A 27,847-nucleotide genomic window follows, 5' to 3' on the forward strand; every position below is an offset into this window, starting at 1 on the left:
TATACAATACATTATCATACCAAATATTGTATTATATTATGACAATATAACACAATACAATACACTTTATATAACACGACACAATATAAGCTACCAAATATGACCTTAGTGGATAAGTGGGCTCTCACTCTCGACGTGAGATTAATGCACATGATCTACTTTCTATTTGTCAAATAAATGAAAATCATTAAATTGGTTTAACTGTAGCTTGTATACGGCTGGTATGTATGTATCCAAGTACGTCTATTATCTAAGCTTTTGCATGGCTGACAAATATTCAACATAAGAAATCATGACCTAGTACTGTGCAACACGTGGACTGAACGTTTTGAGAAAAACGGTGAATTTGCCATCTGAGAGAGAGAGAGAGAGAGAGAGCGGGGGAGGGAGAGAAGAATTTGCCTGATGAACAGGAATATAAAGTAAGGTGGTAATGTTAAAAATGTAGGGTCACATATATACCTATAGAGACCAGATCAGATTAAGAAGAAATAGTTTCAGGTAAAAAAAAAAAAGAAAAGGCAAACAAACAATGGGGAAAAAGAAGAAGAAAGATATGATTCGATTGGAGAGCGAGTCGGTCGTACCAATCCTTAAGTCCAGGCTCATCAATACGTTGTCCTACAACTTTGGTACGTACCATGATATACATGCAAATTACAAACATATATAATTCATATACGTATTGTATTTCAGGAATTAGCTTTTGCTGATCATTTTATGTTAACATGAAAATCCCACTTTGAGATATTGACGCACAACATTGATATATACATACATACATATATATATATATATATACATATATATATATATATATATACATATATATATATATATATATATATGCAGAAAATACTTCTGAGAGGGCTGAGTTTGCAAAGTTTTGCCAGAGAGTTGAATGCACCATTAGAGCTTGGTATCTCCTACAATTTGAGGATTTGATGGTACTATTGTTATATACTATACATCTCCTTTATTTCTTTGGTTCTGTTAGGAGCATATATATTATATACATGTATATGTGACTATTGTGATTGTCAGCAACTGTATGCTCTATTTGACCCCATCCATGGGGCTCGGAAATTGGAGCAACACAACTTATCTCCTGAAGAAATTGATGATTTTGAGCAGAGTTTCCTTTCTCACTTAATGAAGGTTCTTCGACAACTCCTTAATTATGATTTATTTAACTCGGATCATAGAACTTGTTGTTCAACATGCATGCTAATAATTTCCATTCCATGAAGATAATGGAGAAGAGCAACTTCAAGATAACAACAGATGGTGAAATTGAGGTGGCACTTTCCGCACAATATCGTCTAAATCTCCCTATCGTCGTTGATGAATCCAAGGTATGCACTGAGAAACTGGTCCTGTTGAATACCTGCAGCTTTGGCCTATACATATGAAATATAAATTATAGTAGAAATCATCTAGCAAGCATCTCTCGGGTGGTGATTTATATTTATAAGTTTTATTTTTGGATGAGTTAATTGTAGCTGGATAAGAGGCTCCTAACAAGGTATTTCATGAAGTATCCCAAAGACGATCTTCCACATTTTGCTGACAAGGTATTCACTCACTTTAGAATTAAGTCCTTTTCATGGTTTAGAAGTAAAGGGGAAGATCTGTGATTGCCATTTTAGTCCCTTGTATGAAGACTCACACAAATTCATTTGCAGTACATAATCTTCCGACGAGGCATTGGGATTGACCACACAACCGCTTTCTTTTTTCAAGCCAAAGTGAATACAATCATTCTGCGAATATGGAGATTTTTTCTCACGGTGACAGGGTAAGTGCACCACTTCATTCATGTTCTGAAACTCGATATTTCTATAAGTTAACCGTAGGAAACTAGATATATATATATATATATATATCAGCTTTTGATCTTTGAGCTACAGTAAAGCAATGAGCTCTTCCTATATATCTTCCTGTCCAACTTGCAGGCTAAAAAGACTTTTCTTTGGAAAGTCAGGTGGCAAGAACTCTACAAAGGATGCGTCAAAAACCATAGAGATTAGCATTGAAGATGAGCGAGAGGGCTTATATGTGGAAAGGATTCGTATAGAGAAAATGAAACTCATGAGGTTTTAAGTGGAAACTTTTTGATTGATCATGTTCATGGTTTTCAAAAATTCAGTTCTCTAATTACCTGTTTTTCATGCATTCTTGCTCTTAATTATCCTCCAGTATAACTAAGCTGTTGAGGAGAATCACCATCCAAGAACCTACATTTGATAGAATAATTGTTGTGTACAGGTAGCCTTTCTCCTCTTTTCTTCCCTTTTCTTTTTAAGTAACGCTTTTGGTGTTTGCACAGGAAAAATATATCTTATACGTCTAAGAACCTAGTTGACTTTTGTTCTTACATGGTTGACCACAAAAGGGTGGATGTGAAACAGCACTGACAATTGACATTACTAATTACACAAGGGTACTTCTAAAAGGGAGTTTTTACAATAGCATAGGTGCTAATCTAAGGGCTACAGGGGCATATTCTTTATAAACTGTCACAAGTTATTGTTTGTGATCAATGTGATAATAAATGTTGATTTCTGACGAGAAAGCCAATTATGCAGGCGTGCAAAAACCAGAAAGGAAAATGAAAGGGGCATATACGTGAAGCATTTCAAGAACATTCCAATGGCTGATTTGGAGATAGTACTTGTGAGTTTGTAATTACTCTAAATGCCTGTGTCAATGGCTTAAGGATATTTAAATTACTATGCAACTGCTTATCAGAGCTCAAATTCGACTATTGACTGGTAATGCAATATTTCTTTTTTCCCTTTTTGACAGCCAGAAAAGAAAAATCCTAGTTTAACTCCAATGGACTGGGTCAAATTTCTTGTTTCTGCTGCTGTAGGGCTGGTTAGTTTTTCTAAGGGTTGGAAATCAATGTATTAAACAAACAGTCCTTTTTTTTTTTTTTTTTTTGACGTGATTAATCATTTCTGAGTCAATTTTCTTCTTCTTTTTTTTTTTTTTTTTTTTTCTCTGTTCAGGCGACCGTTATTAGTTCAATTAGCATTCCTAAAGTCGATATCCGGGTTATCTTTGCTGTCCTCTCAGCTGTGTTTGGTTACTGCATCAAAACATATTTCTCGTAATGTCTTCTCCTTCTTAATATTATTATTATTTTTTTCTTGAACTTGGAGGTGGGGAGGTTTGAACACTGGACCTCAATATATTAAGATGTGTATGGATTTACTGTTAGGCTAAGCTTGCAAGCATTCTCCTTCCTCTTCTTTCGCGTTTGTGTTTGTGTATTACCACAGGCTATATGCTAATTTATGACAAAAAAAGAACAAGGGCTTTTCTTAATGTCCTTACAAGAGAAATAGATCATAATTATCTCAAAGACTGGGGATCCTGGTCTAAATGTCTGCTAGTGATACAATTAAAATGCTATTTACGTAACTAGGGGTAGGCGACTTTCTTGTTCCTGACATGACTAATGTTTAATCTTCAAGTCCATAGGTTTCAGAAGAACTTGGTTGCATATCAGAGCTTAATCATGCAGTCCGTCTACGACAAACAGTTGGATAGTGGAAGGGGCACTCTTCTTCACCTGTGTGATGAAGTCATTCAACAGGAAGTAAGTACCACTATCACCCCCCAGAAGTTAATTAGTTTGCTTTTACTACACTTTTTATTCAATTTCAGGGTTTTTTTTTTTTTTTTTTTTTTGTTGTTAAGGTGTAATGAGAGATCATTAGGCCTCTTGATATATTGTTAAGTTCTCAAACTTGATGCTAATATCGTTGCATGCCTGATTATTTGCTAAAAGTAGGTAACTGTGTGAATTTTCAGGTAAAAGAGGTTATCATCTCATTCTTCATACTAAGGAAGCACGGAAGATCTGCCAGACAGGTATTCATCGTGAGTCCCTTTTAGAGAAATTGTTTGTTTCATAACTTTGTGACGCTGTGGAATAGGATCTTGATACGCGGTGCGAGCAACTTATCAAAGAAGAATTTGGCGAGCGCTGTAATTTTGATGTCGATGATGCAGTTCAAAAGTTGGAGAAGTTGGGAATCGTTTCTCGGGTGAGATTTACCTCCATTTTTTTCCGTTTCTTCATTTTCACGCTCTCTGTTATGAATTGAATTTCCCTCTTTCTTTCCGAGGGAGGATATTAATGCAATTGCAAGGTACCTCTCACTCTCAGGATAGTACTGGAAGGTATTCATGCGTTGATTTGAAGAAAGCGAACGAGATAATTGGTGTTACCACGGAGGAGGTTGTCCTCAATGCCACAGAAGGAGCGAGATTTGCAAAAAATTTGCCTTGTCCCCCAACTGAGTGAGTAAATTTAGTTTTTTTTTTTTTTTTTTTTGGTCAAAATTTTGTAAATAAGGTTCAGCTTAATATCAGCCTCTACCATGCCCATGTTGAATCTAAGATCTTACTATTTCAAATGCTTCAGGGCTCAGAGTTTAGAAGAAGAAGAGGAATCAGCACAAGACTACATCGACATAATCAGGGAAAAAATCATGGAACTGCAACGATCAAACTTGTTCAATGATGTTAGCAATAAAGAAGAAATTTAGCATAGGATATATAAGGTCCGTAAATACAATAGCAGATTTTAGGATGAACATTGCTGCATAGAATGATTTTTGTATGTTGTCAGTTATAAAGATGTGAGTGCTCAAAAAGCACCAGAAAGAAAGAGCCAGTACCACATTCTGCTTCATTTGTTTCCATTGATCCCATGTAGTTAACTATTAGTTTGGTCTGCAACAACCTGAAAGCAAATTAAAGATGTGAACTTTTGTTAGCAAGATTTGCATTGAGTTTGCATTTGCGTGTTTTGAGAAGAAAATATAAGCAAACCTTTAGTTGCGAGAACGGAGAACGGCAAACCAGGATGCAAACTCACCACTGGAAATTTCACCTGAAAATGAAGAAGAAAAGTTAGACTTAATACTCGTGTCGTCAGATTTTCTTTTATTCTTGCATATCAAGTAAGCAAACAGAAAGTAGAAACCTTAAACACAATTGATAAAAATAGAATGGCATTCACACCTCAGAACCATGTAGAAGTGAGCAGCTTCACCCTTCCACTCCAATCATTCAATTGGGAGTCGATGGCTTTTCTCCTTCTCTCAAGTTTTTCAACTGTTTCAACTTGTCAAGGACCTGCTTCATCGATGGCCTAACAGAAAGCGGCGACTCCACCGTGCAGGTCGACGCAAGCCGCAGTAGCTCCAACAACTTCTCCTTCTCCTCTTCTTCGGATTCCCGCAACTCCAGACAAAATACCTCAGAGCAACGCCCTTCCTTTATTAGTAACTTGGCCCAAGCAACTATGTTGAATCCATTTCCATACTCCGAAAACGACGGATCAAGCGACTTTTTCCCTGACATCAGCTCCAACAGCACAACTCCAAAACTATAAACATCTGCCTTGTCCGACACCCGGCAAGTCGTGGCATACTCTGGCGCCACATATCCAAACGTTCCGGCCACATCAGTGGTCGCGTGCGTTTCTGAAACCTCAAGAAGCCTGGCTAAGCCGAAGTCGGAGAGGTAGGCATTGAGCTGCTCATCCAGTAAGATGTTGCTAGGCTTAATATCACGATGCACAATCCATGGGACACAAGAGTAGTGAAGGTAGGCGATAGCCTGCGCAACGTCCGTAGCTATTTTGTGGATCACCCGCCAGGTTACCCTTTTGCCTGACCTATAGCCAATGTCATGTATGAAGGTGTCAAGATTCCCACCAGATAGGTAATTGTATATCAACAACATCTCACTCTCTCCAACATAATATCCAATGAGGGTCACAAGATTCTTGTGGCGAATCCTACCTAATGTTCTTATCTCCGCGTCAAATTGTTGGACGCCTTGGAACCTCCCTATCGAAAGCCTCTTCACGGCGACTAGGAAGCCTGGGGCCAACTCAGCCTTGTAAGTCGATCCGAAGCCACCAGTGCCAATTAGATTCTGAATGCTGAAACTCCCAGTTGCTCTAACCACATTGTCATAAGTCAAGTCGCTTGGAGAATTGGCAAAGGTCACTACTACTTTCCTCCTCATGCTGATGCTATTGAGTGCCACAAGCTTTCTTGTTCCAAAAACTAGGGACAAAACCAGCACCGCAAGCGCAAACACAATGACTGAGGAGCAAGTTACTGCAGCAATTATCAAAGCCTTGTTGTGCTTTTTACGCCGTTTGTGAATTTCTAGTGGAACAGGGAGTTTCGTAGGTGGAGAGGAGCAACAGTTCAGATACCTATTTCCCTCGAAGGAATCACAATCAGTAATGTGTTGAAGATGGGGGACAAAACCAGAAAGGTTGTTAAAGGAAACATCGAGTTTAGTAAGCTTGGAGAGATTTGAGAAAGAAGATGGTAGCTCTCCATATAGGCGGTTGTGATCAAGCAAAACCGTTTCGACTGCGGAGGATTCAGCCAAGGTTGCAGGTACAGATCCAGTTAAAACATTGTGGGATAGATCCAAAACCAAAAGAGAAGTCAAGTGACCAAGTGTAGAAGGAATTCTTCCCGTGAAATTGTTTCCTCCTAAAAGCAACCACTTAAGGCTTTTCAAGCTGCCAAACTCACCAGGCAGAGAGTCAGATAACCTGTTCCCTCTCAAGTCAATACGTTGAAGCATCATCAAGTTAGCAATGGAAGGACCAAGTGAGCCGCTAATCTGATTGTGAGCTGCTTCTAAAGCTGTTAGCTTAACACAGTTAACCAGCGAGGAGTGATAAATCTCACCTGATAATTCGTTGGAAGTCAGGTTTATTGATAAGCTCTTGAAATCGTTACACTGCGGAACCATCCCGGCAGGTACTGACCCACTGAACTTGTTACTATTCAGCAACAATCTGTATGACAAGCCCCCATTAATCTTTGTCGCGGATACTGAGAACAAAGGTAATGGACCCACGAATCTGTTCCAACTAAAATCATGCACTACAGTAGCATTGTCAAATCCGAATTGGCTGGAGTAGGCATTCAGAAAGTCTTCTGATTCCAAATCCAATCCCGAATTGGCATCGCAACCGCGCTGACCGTCTTTCGGAAGAACACCGGACATCTGGTTCCAGCTGATGTTGAAGTAGAGCATACATGGGATTCGGAGTTGCAGTGGGAGAGAAGCCCGCAAGTTGTTGGAACTCAGATCTAAGAAACTGAGATTTCTACACATGTTGAGGCTGTCCGGTAGAAATCCAGTGATGTAATTCTGTCCCAGATTGACAACTCTGAGGGAGCAGGAATTGGTCCAATTGGTGGGGAGTCTGCCGGCGAGATTGGCCCTGGGGGCCCACACAATCCGCAAGCTGGGAAGTGACAGCAGCTCAGAAGGAATGGATCCCACAAACGCATTGAATTCTCCTCGAGCGGTGTCGAGGGAGCCATTGGAGTAGTAATCTTGAGCCAGATTGGTGAGCACCAGAGCACGTAATTGACGACAGTTGGCTAAGTCTTGAGGAATCCTACCGGTGAGGCTGTTTCTAGAAACGTCTAGAACACGAAGCTCCGACAAGAGTCCAAGTTGGGGCGGGATCTGGCCTTCTAAAATGTTGGCGTCGAGTAAGAGTGTCCTCAGCGTCCTGCATTTTCCGATGGCGGCGGGGATTTCATGCGTCAAGAAGTTAGTGGAGAGCTTCAAATGCCTTAAGTTCTCGCAGGGAGAATCCGAGTCCACCGGGATTCTTCCGGAGAACTGGTTGTTGGACAAGTCGATAGATGATAATTTTCCGAAGCCGATGAGGTTGTCGGGGACGGGACCTGAGAAGCGGTTGGAGGAGAGATTGAGGAGGCGGAGGTGTGTGAGGTTGGCGAGTGAATTAGGCCAAGACAAAGACAAGGTGCCGGCGAGGGCGGCGGAGGAGAGGTCGAGAGAGAAGACTCGGCGAGAATGTGGGTGGCAGGTGACGCCGCGCCAGTGGCAGAAGTGGTCAGCGGTGTCGGAGGACGAAGAAGTATTATTCCATGAGGAGAAGATACCGGAAGGGTCGGCTGTGATGGAGTTCTTGAAGCTCAGAAGAGACGCTGCATCGGATGATGATGAAGAGACAGCTGATATCAATATTGGGAGGATGATGATGATGCTCAAAAGCCATGGCACCGGCCAGTACTCCATGTTTCTTTCTTTGGTGAAATAAAATAAAGGAAAAGGTTTTTGATTTCAAAATTGAAATGTTGGAGAAGCCATTGGAGAGACACGACGAGAGAGAGAGAGAGAGAGAGAGTCTGAAATAAGTGTGCAAGTGCAACAACAACAAACACAAAATGGCAAGTAAAGCTCCCAAGTTCAAACTCCAAAGTAGAAAAAGGTCATAAGGCAGCAAAGACAAAAAGAGCCGGCGTAAGCAACGCTATTACTTCATTATTTTATTCCCTTTATTAATTTTCATCCGTTTTTCTTTTCTTTTCTTTTTGTCTCACCTCACACAGTAGTCACATGCATGTCTTCTTCTTCTTCTTCTTCCCTTTCTCTTTAGTTCAATATTTATTATTATTTTATTTCTCAAAGTTTGTTTAATTTGTTTAATTTGTTTTACGCCTAATTATCTTAAATTAAACCTTTTAGGGGGGACCACTGACTAATAGGTTTAAATGCTAATAACCAGATAAAAAGTTTGCAAGTTCCTATTCCTATCTTGCATTGCGGTAGTACTGTAGTAGTAGTACTATAATTATTATCATATGTTTAATTGTCGTTTGCTATAATTGGTTTAGCCTAAATAAAACATTTTAATTGTAAACTCAGCCACCTACAACTAATCATGTCCATGCTCTATCACTTTTGCATTTGGTTTCCGTTTCTGACTTTTTGTGGACACAGAAGACCTTGTTGAATTTTGCTTATTTTTATTTTTATTTTTATTAAATTTTTACATTTTTGTAGGGATTTCTTTTTTCGCTGGGAAGCGGGAAGCTTCATATTTCAAGCAAAATAAATAAATAAATAACAGTGGGAAGCTTCATATGCAGTGCACATAATATCCACTCGCTTTTGATAATAATGTATTCACATCTTCTTAAAACGACAAGATATCAGACAAGCTGTCCTTAATTACTCCTCATTCTTCCTCAAATTGTTAAAGCAAACATTGCAACTGAAAGAGAGAGTCCATCCACTTTACACCAAACTGCAAACCAATCTTTTTTTTTTCCTACTATTTTTTTTTTCATATATGTGATTATTTATAAAAATTTTTAACTGTAATAAAATTAAAATTAAATACTCGAACTTCTGAAATGAATGGACATATCAAATATAAAATTGTACGACTTAACAACAATTGGTATGTTTATAAGTTATTGCCCTTAATTTTATTTTAATTAATTTTAAAAATTCTTCCACCCCTTTAACACTTTATTTTTTAAATTTTAAAAAATAACATTCACTTTTTCTTAATTTTATTCGGTTAATAAGTTTTCTCTTTCTGTTACAATAACTAACAGAATTCGCAAAAGAAATCATAATTCAGAGATAATTTTTGAAATTAATTTTTTTTTTTAAGAAGCTATTGCCTTTTGTTATAACTTGAAGGCCTAAATACTACACAGTACATAATGCAGGTAAAGCCAAAATTATGAGTAGAGCATGAAATATTTGGCTCGTTTAGTTCACTGATTTGAATTTTTAATTCGAGTTGAGATGTGACATTACATAAAAATTTTTTATTATAATAAAAAAATTAAATATAACTATTTTTTAAAAATATTTACTTTAATAAAATTTGAATAAATGAAAAGAAGGGGATTGTGATAATGGTTATTGTAATACGAAAAGCCATGTCCACGTGTGATGGTAAGCACATCCTGAGGGACACGAGAAACCATGACCCAGGAATCGAGTTGAATGTCTGTCAGGTGTCTGATTTTTCTGTTTTTCTTTGTTTCTTCACTTGGAAACTGCTCAAAAAAAGAAAACAAGTTTTTTTTTTTTTTTTTTTTTTGTGTGAAACAAAATAATAGTTAGATGATTAAATAATGTTAGATTCCAAAAGGGACGAGGAAAACAATGTTATATTCCAACGTTAGATTCCATTAAGTTTGCAAATTGCAGGTTAGCTGGTCATTTTATAGTCTTGAAATGAGGAGCTTATTTAGTCCACTTATTTCAGTTGAAATGTAATTTTATATGAGGATTTTTTACTGTAGTAAAAAAGTTAGATATAATTATTTATAAGAATTTTTTATTATAACAAAACTCGAATCAGTGAAATAAATAAAACCTTAATTATGTAACTATGTCAAATGACTTTAGGTATAGGCATGACAATATTGCGGATATTCGACATGTATAATCATCTCGATCCTCTCCATTTGCTTCAATAAATTTGAGAACTTTAAAAATAAATCCGATCTCAAGCAAAGTATTATATAACCGATCGAATACAAATAAATAATTATTTGAGCATAGCAATCTATAGACAGCAGAAACGTACCCAATTTAATTTTAAAAAATCATTCATGTCAGTTGAGCAAAAGGACCACACATGTAAATGCATGTGGCATGGATGGTACATGCACGTCTATGATCTCTCGCAAATAGGGCTGCCAATCTGAGTAGTGACACGACGACACAACTCGAAATTCGCACAAAATTAGTGGGTTTTAGTTTACTATAAATGAGTTTGGGTCATAATCAGGTTGACACGATTAATAAATGAGTTGGGTTAGGGTTAGCCTCACGAAATGACACGATTAACTATATGTGTCATATGCAATCTAATCTTATGTGATATAACGTGAAAGTTTATATGACATATTAAATTCAAATAATGTGAATTTTAATATTTGTAGGTAAAATTCATTTATTTTTCTTAAAAAAAATATAAATTAACCAATAAACATGTTAAACCTGTCTTGATCGTGTTAAATAAATTATTATTATATTATATTATTTATTTAATATATTAATTTAAACGGATTATATGAATTCACACGATTAACAAAATTAATAAATAGGTCGTGTTTGAATTGACATTTTTAACATGTTTAATAAACAGATCGTATTTATATTCATATTTTTTTATACGATTAATAAATGAGTTGACATAAATACAAATTACTAACCTAAATTGTCACCCTTACTCGTAAATAAATTATTTTAACAATGGGCTGTAAAAGCATATCAATAATGTGCTTTTGTAATTGTATCGAATATTTCGTTTAGTTTTATTGTTATTTTATTTAGTTTGATTAAAAAGCAGCCACTCCACCATAATAAACGAGACCGTGTTTATTTGTTATTTCTCTTTAATAATTGCAACATTTTAATTTTATAAATTACAAGTGTATTTTTAAAACTTTCAAAATTTAATGATTATAATAAAAAAAATAAGATTTAATATTTGAAACAACATTATACAGACATTGGTGCACAACATGTTTAATATTGGAGATGAAATTAAAATCATTCATTTCTCTATTAGCTACTCAAATGACAACCCCTTTTTTTTTAAAAAAAGAAGAAAGAAAAGATGTCGGTAGAAATATCGATATTCCAATTTTACAAAAATATCGGAGAAATATCGATATCGGTGAAAATATCAAAAAAATTTATAGAAATGACGAAAATTTACATTATAACATATTTTTAATACTTTCTGATAGCATCAACATTAAAAAGATACATAAATAAACAAGTTTTATATAAAAAATCTCATACATATTACATTTCTTAATACCAAGAGGAAGTTCCATGAGACTCAATGTGATCAGGATCCCATCTTGATTCAAATAATATTAGTATTATGACATGTTATTTGAATAACGTCGAACAAAGTTATGAACGTGCCACATGAAGGTTTGTTAAGCCATTCCCACCAAGCCCTGTTCATTTCGCTGATTCGAGTTTAGAATTCGAGTTTTGCTACAGTAAAAAGCTCTCACAAACAATCACATCTAACTTTTTTGCTACAGTAAAAAGCTCTCACATAAAATCACATCTCAACTCGAATTAAAAACTCGAATCAGCGAACTAAACGGGCCCAATCGTTTGCTTAAGATGATGGTGGTATGTTCGGCTGAGGATAGTTGAAAATTCCATATCTATCATAGTTTCTAAAATTATGATTATATGGATAATGAATGTTAGGAGTCTTTTAGAAGAGCTGTAATAATTAGAACATAAATTCATCAATTGTTTCATCAGATGATTGTATTGTTGATATTTTTCGCTCTCCTTATTAGATAACAAAAGAAATAATATAAAAAAATAGATATTATAAAGCAAATTTAAAAAAAAACCTAAAATTTCCGTTTCCAAAATCACTGAAATTTTCTCAAATTTCTTGATATTCTGCTCCAATTACTCTACATGCAAACTGATATTAACATTTTGATTGATATTTATTGATATTTTGTCGATATCGATATTATAATGGAAAAAAATTTCGAGACCCAAAAAAATATGAAATTTCCGCTGAAGTTTCAGAAATTTCGACGAAATTTTTGTCCATGCTTATACCACATCAAAATAATATAATTTTTTAGGAAATTTTTTAATATGTCTGGAATACAAGTATGTCAAATTTTTTTAATTAATAAATTTATATATTTTTTAATTTTTACGTAATTTTATGTAAATTTAATAAATAAAAAACTTAACTTATTGTTTTTTTTTTTTTTTTTTTGAGGGAATAATTTGGGTGGATTGACAGTTGAACCGTTGAGTGGTGAGTTGCTTGGTCATGGTGTGGGGTGCAGAGCAGTGACTAAGAGAGGGGTCAATCAAACAATTATTTAGTAATTATTAATTATTGATTGACTTGACGATCACCAGATCCAAGATCAGATGCTCAAGTGTCTCACCCTCAACTCATCATCCGCCGCCTCTCCGTCACTTTCCGATTTCCATTCTTATTCTCTTCCCTCCTCCCAACCCCAACCCCAAGGTACGATTCTTCTTCCTTCTTTCCTTCTTTCTTTCCAAACAATGCTTCTTTTCCTATAGTATTGCTATTGCTTCTATCTATGCCCACGACCTCTTGTGAAAAATAAATGCCTCGGTGAACTTGGTGTTGAAAATTATTCTTTCTAGCTTCTATATATGATATGCCCACGACCTGTTTGCGAAAATGCCTAAACTAAGTTGGTTCTTTGAATCAGGTGATTCCACCGACAACACACCCGCATCAAGTGCACACTCCTCACCGGCTGTGAATCTCGCTCGTCGAGAGTACAGCCTCGCTCTGCAATCAAACTCATACAATGAGATTTGGACTACCATTCGGGAGCACCACGTTGATGACCACCACCATCACCAGCAGCAGCAGGAGGGTCAAGTATTGCTGTTGGAACGGGTGCTTCAACCCAACAGGGAATGTGTGGAAGCGGCCCTCCGTCACGCCAAGCCCAACGCCCTCACGCGCCTCGTCTCCGCCTACTTCGACCACAGTGAGAACACCACCCATCTTTACCTCCTCCTCCACCGCTGCCTCTTCCAAGCCCGCGCCCTCTACGCCCCCTTACACGCCCTCCTCGGCCTTCTACCATCTGACGATTCCCCCAGCCTCAGCCAATCCCAATGTGATCGGGCCTTCAACGTCTTCCTCCAATTCGACACTGCTGAAAACCCCTTCCCTTCCCCCGACTCCCAAAACTTCGACCACATACACGGATGCTTTTCTCAACTCAAGCAACAGCTCGATCACCGCCTTCGCAATTCACGCTCTGCAGTCCGCCTCTTTTGCCGTGCCTCTGCAGGTTCGAATATCAAACCAATTAAAAATAAAAGCCCATTGGTTTAGTTTGTACGGTTTTTGCAGTTTGCTTGATCTTTCCAACACTGCTATCTGCAGGCTCTTATGTTTGTTCAATTGCCATAACTGCGATTACCGTCTCTGTCCGTACTCTCGCTGCTCTTGTTGCTGGTCCCTCCTGCGCCGCATTGCCGCCTCCTCCTCCCAGGTTGGTTCACAAAGAGGTTGCCCAAATGGCGCAGCTGGATGCAGCTGCCAAGGGCACTTACGTCCTCAACAGTGACCTCCACACAATCGAACGCCTCGTGGCCCGCCTGCATGCAGCCGTCGACGGAGACAAGCTTCTTGTTCGCCTAGTTTTGGAGAGTGGCAAAGATAGGCATCCCATCCAGGAGGTGCTCAAACAGCTGCGCAAGAACCATCAAAGTTTTCTCCATCAGCTCAAGGATCTTGAGGAATACATATGCCTTTGCTTTAACACCGTCAACAGGGCCAGAGCTACGCTCCTCCGTCAAACTTGTAATTTCTTCACCACTTGTTTCACTGGTTCAAATCAAATTGCGTGATATACATATATTTTTTTAAAGCTTTTTTTGCCTCTCTTCTTATGATGAGATTTAACGTGTCGGCATGTGCTTTTCTCAGCACAAGGAAGAGAAACGTTAATATTACCAACTTCCCGTAGATATCTGAAAGTCATAAAAAATGTTACTATTGACTTTTGAGGAACCGATTTATCCAAATTCCTCTGTTGTTCTTGGAACATCGTCCCCAGTTGTCGTGCCAACCTTTTAATTATTATCACTTTTTGTTATTAGATATTTCAATTTGTACAAGTCATAAAATTTGGCTAAAACCTGGACGCATCAAATTAACCAGAATGGCTCATTTAATTTATCTTTATCTCCCCATTAACTTGATAGTAGTCTTACTATAAACGGTAACTTCTCTGCTGCGCTTATAGAGGTGCTTGTGGATAATTTCTTCCAATTTTTTATTTCACATTTACTTGAGATGATGGGAATGACGCGTTTACTGCTTATTGATCCGTCAATAACCCTGTGTTTATTTCTTACGTATTCTGTTGGCAGTAGTGCTAGTAGACCACAGACAGAGGCAGAGAGATGAGATAGCTGCTGATTCTCACCAAAATTTCATTAACAGTCCAGGATGAAGCTTTAACCCACGGGGAAAGGTTTTCTTCAACACAAAAGTCCTCACAATCCATCAGATTCCAAAAGATTTTCAAGATATGAAGGGAAGGCATTGATGACTTGTTGGTTATGGTATGTGTAAGTAGATTTCCTGAATTCTTTTGGTGCAGTATTTGCGTAAAGGTTTAGTCTAACAATTTTCCAGTTGCACGGCAATGTTCAAAACTGCATTCCTTTGTGGTACCATTATTTCACTTTCTTAGAATGGTCCATGATGCAGTGTTTGGTAAGAGGGAAAAAATAGGAAGGAAGAACAGGTATATAACTAATAACCTAGAAGAAATATAGAGAAAGGTGAGGACTTTTTTCATTTTGTGTTTAGTATGGTTTCCATTCTCCAATCCATTTACTAATCCTCCCACCCTCTCACTCCCTTAACTTTTCCCTCCTACCAAACAAGGCGTTAAACTAGGTTGATAATTATGTCAACATGAGAAGTTTGTAACCACATACGGTAAAAATTTGTGTTGCCATCCTAGTAACCATGTCGTGTTAAGTAATAAACCATTCTTCTGTCGCTTTGATTTGTGGTATGTGGAGGCTAAGAGGAAGTGGCATTGTCTTCTTTTTCTCTTTTTTAAGTTTTTGAATTGGACCAATTAATGCGTTTCGTTGTTTCAATGAAGGTAGGAAAACTGTCATTGATTCTGGGATGATTATGGATCAGGGAGGAAAGGAATTCAGAGCTCACCTTGTGGAGTAGAAAGAGATGTCCTGACGACAGGGTTCACAACGTCACTTTTTGGAGGAAACACTCTTGTGATTATCCCTGAAGATGTTTTACACCAATATGTGAATTTCATAATTATTTTTAAAGTTTTTTGTTTCCTTATTAAGCAAAAGAAGAAATGAAATGTAAATTTTTCTTTTGGTTATAGTTTCACTATTTGGCAAGGGTATAAAGAACAATATTATTATTATAATTTGGGTAGATTTTAATAACGTACGAAGAGATGATGTTCATAGTTTTGTTTTTGTCAAGTATAAAAGTGAAGTGCCACCAGATTGAGGGGATAGGGATTCTAACGTGAGGTATGAACACGGCTCAGCCTCAGGACTCGAGAGTTCTCAGAATAAAAAAGCCTTTTGGATGGATGAACCAACCACCAGAATCGCATTTAATTCAGCTTTGCTTTGGGGCGACAAGTCTTTCCTTAAACTTCTTGTGCACACGAAAGGGAGGAGAGACACCATTTTGTTAGGACTTGTTTGGTAGGAGATAAAAAGTGAAAGCAAGGATAGGGATGAGTAGATCAGTGGAAGTGGAAGGATTTTTTTTTTTATTTAAAAAAAAAAAGGATGGATATTACATCAGATAAGACGGTGGATTGAATGAGGGACTGAAATTCTTCATAAATATGTTAACAATTGATAGCTTCCACTTAATTGGCTCAAGAATCAAAATAAATAGTTCGTAATCCACTTAATATTGAATGAAAGTAACGAACTAACTGTACAAACTACAAATAAAATCAAAATCATTCCTTTCTCTTTCCTTGCATCTCTATACGAAACAAGAAAAGTGATATTTACTTAATTCATTTTTTCTCTCATAGGAATCATCACGAAGCAAAGGTTCTTTCCCTTCATTATTCTTCTCACCTAGATTATTATCATGAACAAAGAAGGGCCTTGATTTAATTTTTATGGTAATGGTAGTCTATAAAATGGTTCCTCTTGCAGAAATATTCAGCCAGAAAAAAAAAAAGGTGACCCATAGAGACGGTCATTGAAAGGAGAAACAGACCATAATAGGCAAAAATCACACCGGCTTCCACTTTAATATTAGCAAATAATGGTTTTATTTTTACAATAAGATTTATCAAAACTGTGGGGGAAAAAAAAGAAAAAAAAAATGCAGCTGTTCTTTATACACTTATCTTACAGCTGGATCTCTTCAAATCTGGTGTAAAAGGTAATTAGGAAAAAAAAGAATAATAACACGAGTATTTCACAAATATGGCACTCTTAACAGTTTTATTTAACTCTTGGAACGCAAACAATGATGATTTCTTTTATATATATATATATGTGTGTGTGCGCGTGTATATATATATATATATATAAAGATTTTATTTGGAGGCTTTAAATAACTGACTTCCAAGGATGACAGTTGGGGTGGCTTCACCCATGACAGTGGTCAAGCTCATCTCTTTCTCAAGAATCTTGTCAATTTGCATCACCACATAACTCATCACTGGAAGCCTCTCGCTTGAAGGTTGAACGCATTGGATTATCAACTCTATCACCTCTTCCATCCCTTCTGCTGTGAAGCTATTCCCCATTCTCTCATCTATTATGCTTGACATGTTGCTATTATCTTCCACATTTTGCACCTTTCAAAACAAGTTTCAACAAACGTTTTCATTGAACAATCAACGTATGTTAGCCTAAACATATTTGTGAAGCAATCACCACATATAATTGTCACGTAACAAAGTTGAACTCAATTCTTTTACTTTTTTCTATGTGAGTCTCTTCGGTGACGCATTACTAGTGGTGATAAATAGCCATGCTCAAAACGATATGCAGCTGCATATTGCACCTGCAGGGTCAAATTTATTAATACCGTGCATATCACATACCCACTCAACCAGGTTCTGACTCGAATTGGACAATGCAGCTTCTGTTGCTTCTTGCCCGCTCACTAGCTCAAGAAGGAATACTCCAAAACTATAGACATCACTTTTCTCGGAAAATCGTCTGAACTCTTTCACCCTGCATGAGGGAAATTCAGAACTGTAAATAGACCACATGGTTATTGGAAAGACAGAGACTACAATAAGAAAGAATAATACTCTGGGGCAAGAAAGATTTCATCGGCTGTCACTTGAGAAGAAGGACCAGCAATACTGACTCTTCCTAGGAAATTCCTGAGTCCAGCATCTGCAACCTTGGCGATGAAATTTTCGTCTACAAGAACGTTGGCTGTTTTGAAATCCTTATGTAGCAAGCGGGGACTCTGAGAATGAAGAAAGGCCAAACCTGCGCGACGACAATAGGAATGATCTGAGACAAATGAGGAGGGCAGCCTTCATATAACACGGAGACAAGTCTACAAAACAAAACAACTGAAACTCTTGCGGAAGCTTACAAAAGAATTTGGTGGGACCAATTCTGGTATTTTGGGTGTTTTTAACTAAAGAGAAGAAAAACTGATACCAGGAAAGCCACAAATGCTCACTGATTTTGCAGAGCATCACCTTTAGCTGCCCCTAGAGCTATTGAAAGTCTATGCTTGAATTCTAGCCTCTCGCGTGAATGTTGACCTGCGCCTGTGGAAACAAATTTAGAGGATCTTAAAAGGGCTGGAAGTGATACTATGAAGATGGGCTTTAACTAAATTGTAAAATAAGAAGAACATTGAAGCAGCACAAATAAGCTGGCTTGATATTGCACGAATCAAGTTAAAGAACTAGAGAAGTAGGAAAGTTTTAAGCAAGATATTAGTATGTTCATGAGCTGATAAAGCAAAACCGTTGACTGGGTAGAGAGTTACCGTACAAGTGACTGGAAACACTTCCATTAGGAATATATTCGTACACAAGAAACTGTAGGTTATTTTCCTGGCAGTATCCCAAAAGAGTAACGAGATTCCGATGCTGTATAGGTGAGAGATAGTGTACCTGATTATTCAATAGGTCAAAACAACACAAGGATTGGTAGTGATCAGAAGGTACAGATACAAATGCTCCGGAAATGTAAACTATTTATTCCATGGAAGATACAGCAAGCCAAGGAAGAAATCGAATTTCACACGTGTGTGTGTAGTTAGAATCACGTAAAAACTGTGGAGTCGTGCAGAACATGATGATTACCTCGTCGATGAATTCTTGAGTAGGCGCTCCAGATCTCTTCTTGATGGCAACTAGCATCCCATCATGAAGCAAACCCTTGTATACCTCCCCAAACTTTCCTTGGCCGATCAAATTCTTGTCGCTGAAATTTTTCGTAGCGTGAGACAGTTCTTCCATCTGAAAACGCCTTGTTTCTCGTATCAACAACTCAACCCCAGCATGTCTTCCAGCTGCAAGTTATGATCAGAGTAACAACAAGCGTGAATAGTTATAATAGACTCATATAGTATGCTCTTGCATTAGCTAGTGGCTCTAATGATGACGACGAAAATCATTTAGGGAAAGCGAACGATTACCTTGAATGGAAGGATCAGAAGAACCGGTCTCGGAAGTTCTAGAAAGACTCCTATGGTGAGAAAGGCAGAAGCATATGAGGAGAACAATTATAACCACCAATACCACGGCTCCTGCAGCACCTCCTAGTATTGCTGCAAGAGTCGCTGACATTTGGTATTGGGATGCCTTTCACCTATTATTTTTTGTTTCTGTTTTTGTTATTGTTATTGTAACACCAATTACCATACATTGACCCTGCCAATACAAAAAAAAATTAAAAATTAAAAATTAAAAAAAAAATAATGACATCTTCATTTATTCATGAATAAATGGCAGAACAAGTTAATTTTTCTTCCAAGTAAACTGACTGAATTGGGCTAATTTTAGAATCATCAGTTTACATAAATAAAAAAATTTTGATTGAAACTCAAAGCTTCCCTTATTAGGAAACTTTACAGCTCATTAGGAATATCAAATAGAAAAGGAAAATAAATGGACAAAAAAAAAAAAAAAAAACAGAGATAGAAAGCAGACCTGTATTACCGGAGAAGAAACGCAGCCAGATCACTAGAAAAGTAAGCTTCATTTGCCACTCAAGAATTTGATCAAAAGATTCGACTTTCTATATCTATATTTAATGTTGTCACCCACATTCCCACATTGAAGCAATTACCGAAGAAAGAATAAAAAATGGGTAAAGAGAAATGAAGCAATATTTGGGAATTGGATTAGGATTGAAAATGTTGATTGATAATTTGATTTGATAGATAATAGCTAAGAAAGAAGAAGAAGAAGAAGAAGTGGATATATACAAATACAAATACAAATGCAATAGAGAGAGAGAGAGAGAGAGAGGAGTGAGGAGAATGCCGACAAGAAAAGTGACCTTACGCCGACAAAAACACTTTGTTTCAGCCCTTCTTCAGAATCAGGGGTTTATTACAACTATCTTCTATTGAATTTCAATTTCAATTTGATTCTTCCTTTTCAAATTCATCCCTATAAATAAACTTATCAAACTTTTTATCTCCTCTTGTTTTTTTTTTTTTTCCTCTCTTTGCTTGCTTCGAAATTTAGTTATGTATAATAAAAAACAAGCAAGCCCATAAAAGGAAAAAAAAAAAAAGTTGAATTGAGGGAGAAGCAGAAGAGGAATTGAAGAAGGGGAAGATAAAAAGCGTAGAGTGTGAGTTGTTATTTTGATATTTAAATATATACATTTTTAAATAAAAAACAAGTAAAATAATCAGTAGAGTATTGTTTTTCGTGGGGGCGTAAAGCAGTAGAATTAGAATTAGTACCGCTAGTTGAGGGGGGAATTAGAGCGGAAAAACAAAAGGGAAAATATTATTATTACTTTTATTAATAACAATATTATTGTGTGGGAAAATATGATGGACACCTGGATCAACGGTATTACGACACGTGGCTATATTTGCTTTCCGCCAAGCACTCAACCCTCGACGCTTCGTTTCCCTCAAGATCAGCCGTAGAGCCCGAAGATGAAGTCCATGATTAGGGCGACGACCCCATGAGGCGTCGACGGTTGACTCTGCCGGGGTTGACACGACAAGATCCCTCGACTGCAGAAAAGATCGCTAAAAAGGGCGAGAAAGACTAAACAGCGCTGACGACGAGGGGAACGTCCCTTTAAGACACGATGGGTTACATGCAAAAGTAAGAGAAGTCTGACAGTATTAATTGCAAGTTTACAAACCGCCCCCCCAGAGGACAGAAAAGTATTACGGAGAGTCACAGAGCCGTAATAGAAGACTAATTGGTTGAGTGAACAATACTAATTAGTGGGCTATGTCTGGGCCTAGAGAGGGAGAGCACTTGAGTGTTCCTACCTACGAAGGAAACCCATCCAGTGAAGGAAGCCCGAGTATAAAAGAAGAAGGACCCCCAATATGGAAGAGGTCCAGAGATTCCAGAGGAGAAAGAACAAGAGAGAGAGATAGCATTTATTGTAAATTATAATCTCCACAAAAGAAATACAATATACACAGTGGATGTAGCTCTAATTTTATAGAGTGAACCACTATAAAATTCTTCTTGTTCATTTACATACAGTTCATTCAAACACAAAAATACTTAAATCAAACTAGAATCCACACTTTTATTAAACCTACAAGCCGGTAATTCAAAGGGTAACTCCAAGATAATTCAGCAGGTTTATTGTTGACGAAATCCAACCGTCAACAAATATAATTATTATAAGTAAGTAAATTAACTAGGTGAGGGGGTGTGTGTGGTGTACAGGGCATCTTCGCTGTAAGAGATTCAAAGAGTTGTGCGGAGAGCAGCAGTCCCAATCCACCTCCAACTCCAACAACACCCGCACACAGCCAGCTTGGCCGCTTATTATATATATATACACACATACATATATATTATATATGTGTGTTTTTATACACTACACTGTAAAATATATAATATAAAATGTAGGTAATCATGTGAAAAGAAAGAAGAGAGTAATTATAAAATAAAATAAACTAGAAATGGACAAAGGAAGGAGATGAGATGAGATGAGAGAGAGAGAGATTCAAAGGTGAAAGGTGTGGGCTTTTTGTGGGGTTGCCATCCCCCACCAGCCAGCTATGTTGACATTCCTCCTACTCATCTGGGCTGCCTCTATATATTTAATTTTTTTTTATAAAAAAAAATACATTTCTTAGTTTGTTTATTTATTTATAAATAATTTTAACAGTTAAGGTGTCCTATTTATACAACTATTGACCACAACTCAATCAAACACCATATACATATAAATTTAATTTAATTATACTCCAAAGCATGGAGTATATCATATGTAACGGCTACTTTCTCATTCTCTCTCCCCCCTCTCTTCTTCTTTTCATTTTTAATTCCCCACTTCCAATTTTCACATGAATTCTTAGGATTCTCCTTAACTTTTAGCCTATTATCTTAGGATCATGATTATCACCAATCATCATTAGCATGATTTAAGAAGTTGCCGCAGTTTGTCACAGTTTGAGGTGTCCTTTTTCTTTTTCATTTGCCTTTTCTTTTTCTTTTTCTTTTTTTCTTTTAAGAAAAAAACAAAAGAATAAAATTTTTGTATTAGAACACCTTTAATGCACTGCCGAGTTAGTATGTCAATGTAAATTTGAGCATTTGAGTGGGAAAATTACCCTTCAAAAGCAATGCTATTTTTGATATCAAATTTTGTCATATGCTATGTTTGATGTTAAATTAATAACAAGTATAGCGTATACTAATTTTAGCATTTAATTGCTATTTATTGTGCTTGATGTATTCACTCTTTTCATTTTTTTTTTTTTTGCCCTTAAATTTCATTCTGCTGTCAAATGTCAATGTTGAGAGGTTATGTTATAATAGAGCACAACTTGAAGCCCAATTTAGAAGGCAAAATCCAATCAACCCAACCCACCCCGTTCATAGTGGGCCTGCCCACACAGCTCAATCATGTACACGACTGGATCCACCAAAAAAGGAATCTATAAAGGGAATAAAACAAACGGAAATAGTAGGAAATAGGCTTAAGAAAAGTATACGTGTCAATTTTTAGTTATAAAAATTAATAAGTTATAATTTGTCAAGTTATGATTTATAATTAAATAAGTTATAGATAAATTTGTCAAGTTATGGTTCATAACCAGATAAGTTATGGACAATAACTTGTCAAGTTATGGTTCGTAACCAAGTTATGGACGAAAATAGTAATTTGACCTATTTATTAACTTACGTAAACTATTGGCTTATTAATTTTAATTCATCTCAAGTTTTAGCCTATTTCCCTCTTTCTCCCTAAAACAAATCCCTAGTGTTGGATTTCGTACTTAATGTCTTTCTCAAGAGAGTTTCCCCAGTGGATAATGAATTGAAAGAGGTATTTACGCAAAGGAAAATAAATAAATGATTCAAGATAAGAAACTCAATGGGAAATTGTTACGGTCGAAAAGACTATTTTGATCCACTAATAGAAACTGTTAATTTAACCGTTGAATTTTAAAGGGACATTAAAAACATACAGCTAGCAACACATATAACTGCGGATACTGCAAATTCAAGTATACAACCGTGGAAAAACTAATGGATCCAACTAAGTAGATATACCCCTTTTTTCATCTCCAAGTACACAAGTCTCTCTCTCTATATTTATTGTTTATAATTTCTTCTTCTGCACGTAATTATAATATTTGTGCACTTCCGTCCCTATTGGTCTACCAATCCTCCCTAGTCCCTAATGGTGACCGAATTTGTCTATGTATACAGAAGCTTTGACAGGTACAGAGAGTCGTTTTTTGAATTAAGTGTTAATTGAATGCGTTGCGTGGGTCATTATTGATCACGAAACCACTCCCCCTATCTCACATGATCATTTTTTCTTTCGGGATCAACACTAAAGTAACTGCTCTTTCGGTTCACAATAATATGTATCATTAATATTGCTTTATGGCATGTACTGAGTTTGAGAAGCAGAATGCAGATCATCACATGTGAATTAGATTTGGCATGATCGGGCGATCGAGAAATTAAATCAGTGAAATGTGCACTATACTTAATATCAAACACGATCAAGACAAATGCATTACACATATATAGCATAATAAATTGATCATATTTAAACAAACAGCTGAGAGAGGTGATCACATATTTTAGTATATACTAGATTTCTTGGGGTATTCTTTGGGAGACAGAAAACGACAGCACCCATGGTTCAAACAAAAAAAAAAAAAGGAAAAAACAACAGCAACGAATGGTCCGGCCGATCCCACATCCTCTTAATTAAAGCGCGCGACATCTCATGTCACATACATACATATATATTAATTTTGATTTAGACAGCGGGAAGGCTGTGCAGCACGACCGTCTCGACGGTCAAGCCGGGACCGAAGCCGAAAAGGACGCCCCACTCGAGGCCTTCGCCGGTGGTGGCCTTTCCTTCCTCCACCGATTTCTTCCTCATCTCATCTAATATGAAGAGGACGCAGGCGCTGGACATGTTCCCGTACTCACTCAGAACATGGCGTGTCGCACTCAGCTTCTCCTGCTTCAGCCCCAGCTTTGTCTCCACCTGATCAAGAATCGCTGGCCCTCCCGGGTGCGCTATCCAGAATATCGAATTCCAGTCGCTGATGCCGATCGGAGTGAATGCCTCCACCAGACTCTTCTCTATGTTCTTTGATATCAGCCCAGGTACGTCTTTAAGGAGATGAAACGTCAGCCCCACTTCCCTCAAATGCCCGTCTATAGCGCCCTCCGAGTCTGGAAGAATCGTCTGTGCCGCCGACACCAGCTCGAAGATCGGCCTTTCCACCGACGTGTCGGGGTCTGCGCCTACGATCACTGCGGCGGCGCCGTCACCAAACAGAGCCTGCCCTACCAAGGAGTCCAGGTGGGTGTGGGAGGGCCCGCGGAATGTGACAGCGGTGATCTCAGAGCAGACGACAAGAACGCGTGCGCCCTTGTTGTTCTCGGCCAGGTCCTTGGCGAGGCGGAGGACCGTGCCGCCGGCGAAGCAGCCCTGCTGGTACATCATGAAGCGCTTGACGGAGGGACGGAGGCCGAGGAGCTTGGTTAGCTGGTAGTCGGCGCCGGGCATGTCGACGCCGGAGGTTGTGCAGAAGATGAGGTGGGTGATCTTTGACTTAGGCTGCCCCCACTCCTTTATGGCTTTTGCCGCCGCCTCCTTCCCTAGCTTTGGAACTTCCACCACCACTATGTCTTGACGTGCGTCTAACGACGGAGCCATGTACTCGCACATTTTTGGATTTTCCTTTAGGATTTCTTCCGTCAAGTACATATGACGCTTCGTTATCATTGATTTCTCACCTGTAAAATATTAATTCAATTCACATGTGTGTGTATATATAAATATATATACGCACATATATATATATATATGTTAAACCTCTATTAAAAATTAAAACAAATTAGTACACATGTAAATACGAAATTAATTCCCAGCAAAAAAAAAAAAACGAAATTAATTACTTGATAATCTTAATTAGCACATATGGCTATGTGTATATGTATGATTTATCCAACACATATATATGGATCATTTCATGATATGGAAATTAATTGATGATTTACAATCAGTTTTAATTTTGTCATATTCTTTCTATCATTATATGGCCGTGTGTACATAGGTGTATAATCTTCATGCATGGATGATTGATCATGATGAGAGAGGATACATATATTGATGGATATTGTGCACTACGTACCTCGTACCCTTAATTTATTTTTAAACCTACATGATATATATGGAAATTGATTGGGTAGTGATATTGCTACTCTACATATGTGTGTATGTATATATATATATATATTACGATCGAAAAAGCATGAATTATCATAAACAACATGCTACGAATTAGATGAATGCACATAATGAGATGAATAATAAGTGCATACATACACATGCGTTTGAACTTGTCCTTGAGGTCAGTCATGTGATCGCTGTTGGTGATGCGGAAGTAGTAGTCAGGATAATCAGCCTGTGAGACGAAGTTGGTCGGAGTGGCGGTGCCGATGGAGAGCACAGTGGCCGGACCCTCAGACCGCTGCGCCTTTCGGATTTCATGGACGGAGGGCGTCATGCTCATTAATTATTATAATTAATAATTTATGTAATTGGACTTTGCTAGATGCGTAATTCAGGGATTATATATAAAAATGATACTTATATATATATGTATATAGCTTTGAGCCTTAGATATAACGAGTGCACTTTGCATTGAAAGAAACAGAAGATAGTTATATAGACAAGCACAGATGGTACTGTATCAATGCTTTTGGGGGAGGTACGTCTAGTACTGGTTAGGTTGGATAAACGGCAACTGAGTTTGCCACGTTAGTGTTTAGGGTTAGGCAGTTCAACCGGTGGTAGATATGGCCACACGGCCTTTGTCTATTTGATGTTATACCATCCACACCTTTTAACCAAAGTGTTAATTAATTTTAAATTTATGATCGGTATTTTGTGATGATAAAAAAAAAAAAAAATACATAATACGTAGTCAAAACATAAACTTGAAAAAAAAAAAAAAACAGAATTAGCATACTAGAAAAAGGAAATTAAAAGGGTGTAAAAAATTCGAATTTGGAGTTTCAAAACAATAGTATAATTACTATAATACTATAAAAAACATATAGGTGTTATTTTCAAAAAAACAATATATATATATAAGTGTTGTTTTGGCTCACGAGTTGACATAATTTAAACAATGAGTCCATTCTAGTCATTTTTTGGATGTAGAAATTTTGATCCCAATTTGAACTATCGTGTGACGTTGCCAAGCCAAAAAAGAAATAATAATAATTGTTATAGGGAAAAATCCCACGATCCACGTGAACCACTAGATAATCGCCACGTAGTATAATTGGATGATTGATGACCGCGCCAGCTGCGAACAAAGAATCCGACTATTCAATAGACGCCGACCGTAGGCAACGATCATAATATGAAAATAAAGCCCTAAGGACGACCGTATTGAGGAGTATATCCCAATACGAAGTCGACCGCATCATCATTTGAAGACGTAGCCGATCCCATCCACGTCAGCCAAGATGTGATAGTTGCTCATAGATTTGATAGGCATTCAATGCATGCAGAGTTATTGGTGAAGTCGGTTGGGAAAATCAGGCAAACTAGCCAAAATCTCAGTCATCAGAAGTCACTGTGTCATGGCCCAAAACAGGGGTTAGTGACGTGGAGGCTCGTTTAGGAGTTAAACATAATTAAGAAAGTAATTAAACATTTAGAAATATAATAATAAAAAACAAAAGTAAAATATTAAAAAAATTTCTAAACAAGCCTCACATTTTATTGAAATTAAATTACAAGAAAGTGATGGGGACTTTCACACTTTCTAATAAAAGAGGTTTAAAAACTGAGCATCTGACATCATTCAGGGTTCACCCATAGGATATACAATATTGTACATACATGAACATGTAAATAACATTACAGACATCAACCACAGTCTAGAACCTTAAAGTTTAGAGTCTTAGAATTTACAATCCCTACATTTGTACACAAGGATGATGGACACAATCCTCACTTGATCGGGTGGTAGCAACTGTTGGTCTCCGGATCGAATCCGGATGCGGAAGCGTGGTGGTGCGGGGAAGAGGCGGATCGTGTATAACAAAAATTTTCATAAAACTTTTGAGATACTCTATAGATTATATTAATTTATACACGAATAAATTAATCTCATTAACTTATATATATGAAGAACTCAATCAGGAAAAATACCTGGAAGCCGACTCGGATGATAACTTGAGTTCTTTGACCACGAATAGTCCTTGCTCCAATCTTTGTGTTTAGAAAACCAATGTCTTCCACATCAATTCCTAGAATCCACGAAGACGTGTGTGTGGGCACACATGAGACAAAACGGGTTACAATAAACACTCGAATTTTCACAAACACCAATGCATGCACGATGTGGAATTTTTAGAGAAAATTTTTTTTCCTTCCTCTTTCTCTTGAGAATTTCGGCCAACCTTAACTCTTAGGGCTGAAAAATTGTTTCCAAAATTTCTATAGAGAAATTTTGGCTACCTCTAAAATTAGGGCAAAAAACCATTCCGAAAATTGTCTCAAAAATAGTATTTATAGAGTAGAAGTCAAACTTCTAGAAGGAATCCAATCTCTATCTCCAATTTGAATTTCGAACCAAAATTCTCCTCTATCCCTTATCCCTTGTGGCCGGCCATGCTAGGGATTCCCATCCCTGTGTGTGGCGCCAATACTGGATAGGGAAGGAAGAGAAAATCATCCTTTATCCTGTAGTCCAATTTTATTTCAA

The 27,847-nt window shown here is 37.3% G+C and overlaps 5 protein-coding genes across 7 annotated transcripts; 2 read left to right on the forward strand and 3 right to left on the reverse strand.

Annotated features, from left to right (window-relative positions):
* Positions 1-532: 532 nt before the first annotated feature.
* On the forward strand, positions 533-4,319 carry LOC21390957. The gene is made up of 15 exons (XM_024162050.1): positions 533-632; positions 853-947; positions 1,045-1,158; positions 1,251-1,355; positions 1,503-1,574; positions 1,686-1,798; positions 1,956-2,096; positions 2,200-2,268; positions 2,589-2,676; positions 2,809-2,880; positions 3,015-3,115; positions 3,490-3,607; positions 3,823-3,882; positions 3,948-4,058; positions 4,181-4,319. The coding sequence occupies exons 1-15, from the start codon at positions 533-535 to the stop codon at positions 4,316-4,318; spliced, it is 1,497 nt and encodes a 498-aa protein (XP_024017818.1). The 3' UTR covers position 4,319.
* Positions 4,320-4,520: 201 nt separating this feature from the next.
* LOC21390958 (LRR receptor-like serine/threonine-protein kinase RPK2) lies at positions 4,521-8,250 on the reverse strand. The gene is made up of 3 exons (XM_010092626.2): positions 5,041-8,250; positions 4,849-4,909; positions 4,521-4,759 (listed from the first exon to the last, which is right to left on the reverse strand). The coding sequence occupies exon 1, from the start codon at positions 8,110-8,112 to the stop codon at positions 5,089-5,091; it is 3,024 nt and encodes a 1,007-aa protein (XP_010090928.1). The 5' UTR covers positions 8,113-8,250; the 3' UTR covers positions 4,521-4,759; positions 4,849-4,909; positions 5,041-5,088.
* A 4,381-nt stretch (positions 8,251-12,631) lies between these two features.
* LOC21390959 (UPF0496 protein At3g19330) lies at positions 12,632-15,921 on the forward strand. 3 transcript variants are annotated; one of them, XM_010092627.2, is made up of 5 exons: positions 12,632-12,883; positions 13,098-13,694; positions 13,790-14,209; positions 14,782-14,976; positions 15,531-15,921. In XM_010092627.2, exons 1-4 carry the CDS (start codon positions 12,784-12,786, stop codon positions 14,862-14,864), a joined length of 1,200 nt encoding a protein of 399 aa, XP_010090929.2. In that variant the 5' UTR covers positions 12,632-12,783; the 3' UTR covers positions 14,865-14,976; positions 15,531-15,921. The 3 variants fall into 3 exon arrangements, with proteins under 3 accessions (XP_010090929.2, XP_024017819.1, XP_024017820.1); XM_024162051.1 differs by having other exon boundaries at positions 15,572-15,921; XM_024162052.1 differs by having other exon boundaries at positions 14,785-14,976.
* An 821-nt stretch (positions 15,922-16,742) lies between these two features.
* Positions 16,743-19,765, reverse strand: LOC21390960 (putative serine/threonine-protein kinase). The gene is made up of 8 exons (XM_024162059.1): positions 19,572-19,765; positions 19,058-19,292; positions 18,723-18,931; positions 18,404-18,530; positions 18,108-18,179; positions 17,703-17,889; positions 17,490-17,622; positions 16,743-17,240 (listed from the first exon to the last, which is right to left on the reverse strand). Exons 2-8 carry the CDS (start codon positions 19,206-19,208, stop codon positions 16,977-16,979), a joined length of 1,143 nt encoding a protein of 380 aa, XP_024017827.1. The 5' UTR covers positions 19,209-19,292; positions 19,572-19,765; the 3' UTR covers positions 16,743-16,976.
* Positions 19,766-23,602: 3,837 nt separating this feature from the next.
* LOC21411755 (chalcone synthase) lies at positions 23,603-25,750 on the reverse strand. The gene is made up of 2 exons (XM_024162058.1): positions 25,450-25,750; positions 23,603-24,857 (listed from the first exon to the last, which is right to left on the reverse strand). The coding sequence occupies exons 1-2, from the start codon at positions 25,634-25,636 to the stop codon at positions 23,863-23,865; spliced, it is 1,182 nt and encodes a 393-aa protein (XP_024017826.1). The 5' UTR covers positions 25,637-25,750; the 3' UTR covers positions 23,603-23,862.
* Between the last annotated feature and the right edge of the window lie 2,097 nt (positions 25,751-27,847).

The sequence above is a fragment of the Morus notabilis genome, unplaced genomic scaffold, assembly GCF_000414095.1.
Source record: "Morus notabilis unplaced genomic scaffold, ASM41409v2 Scaffold362, whole genome shotgun sequence".
Taxonomy (NCBI): domain Eukaryota; kingdom Viridiplantae; phylum Streptophyta; class Magnoliopsida; order Rosales; family Moraceae; genus Morus; species Morus notabilis.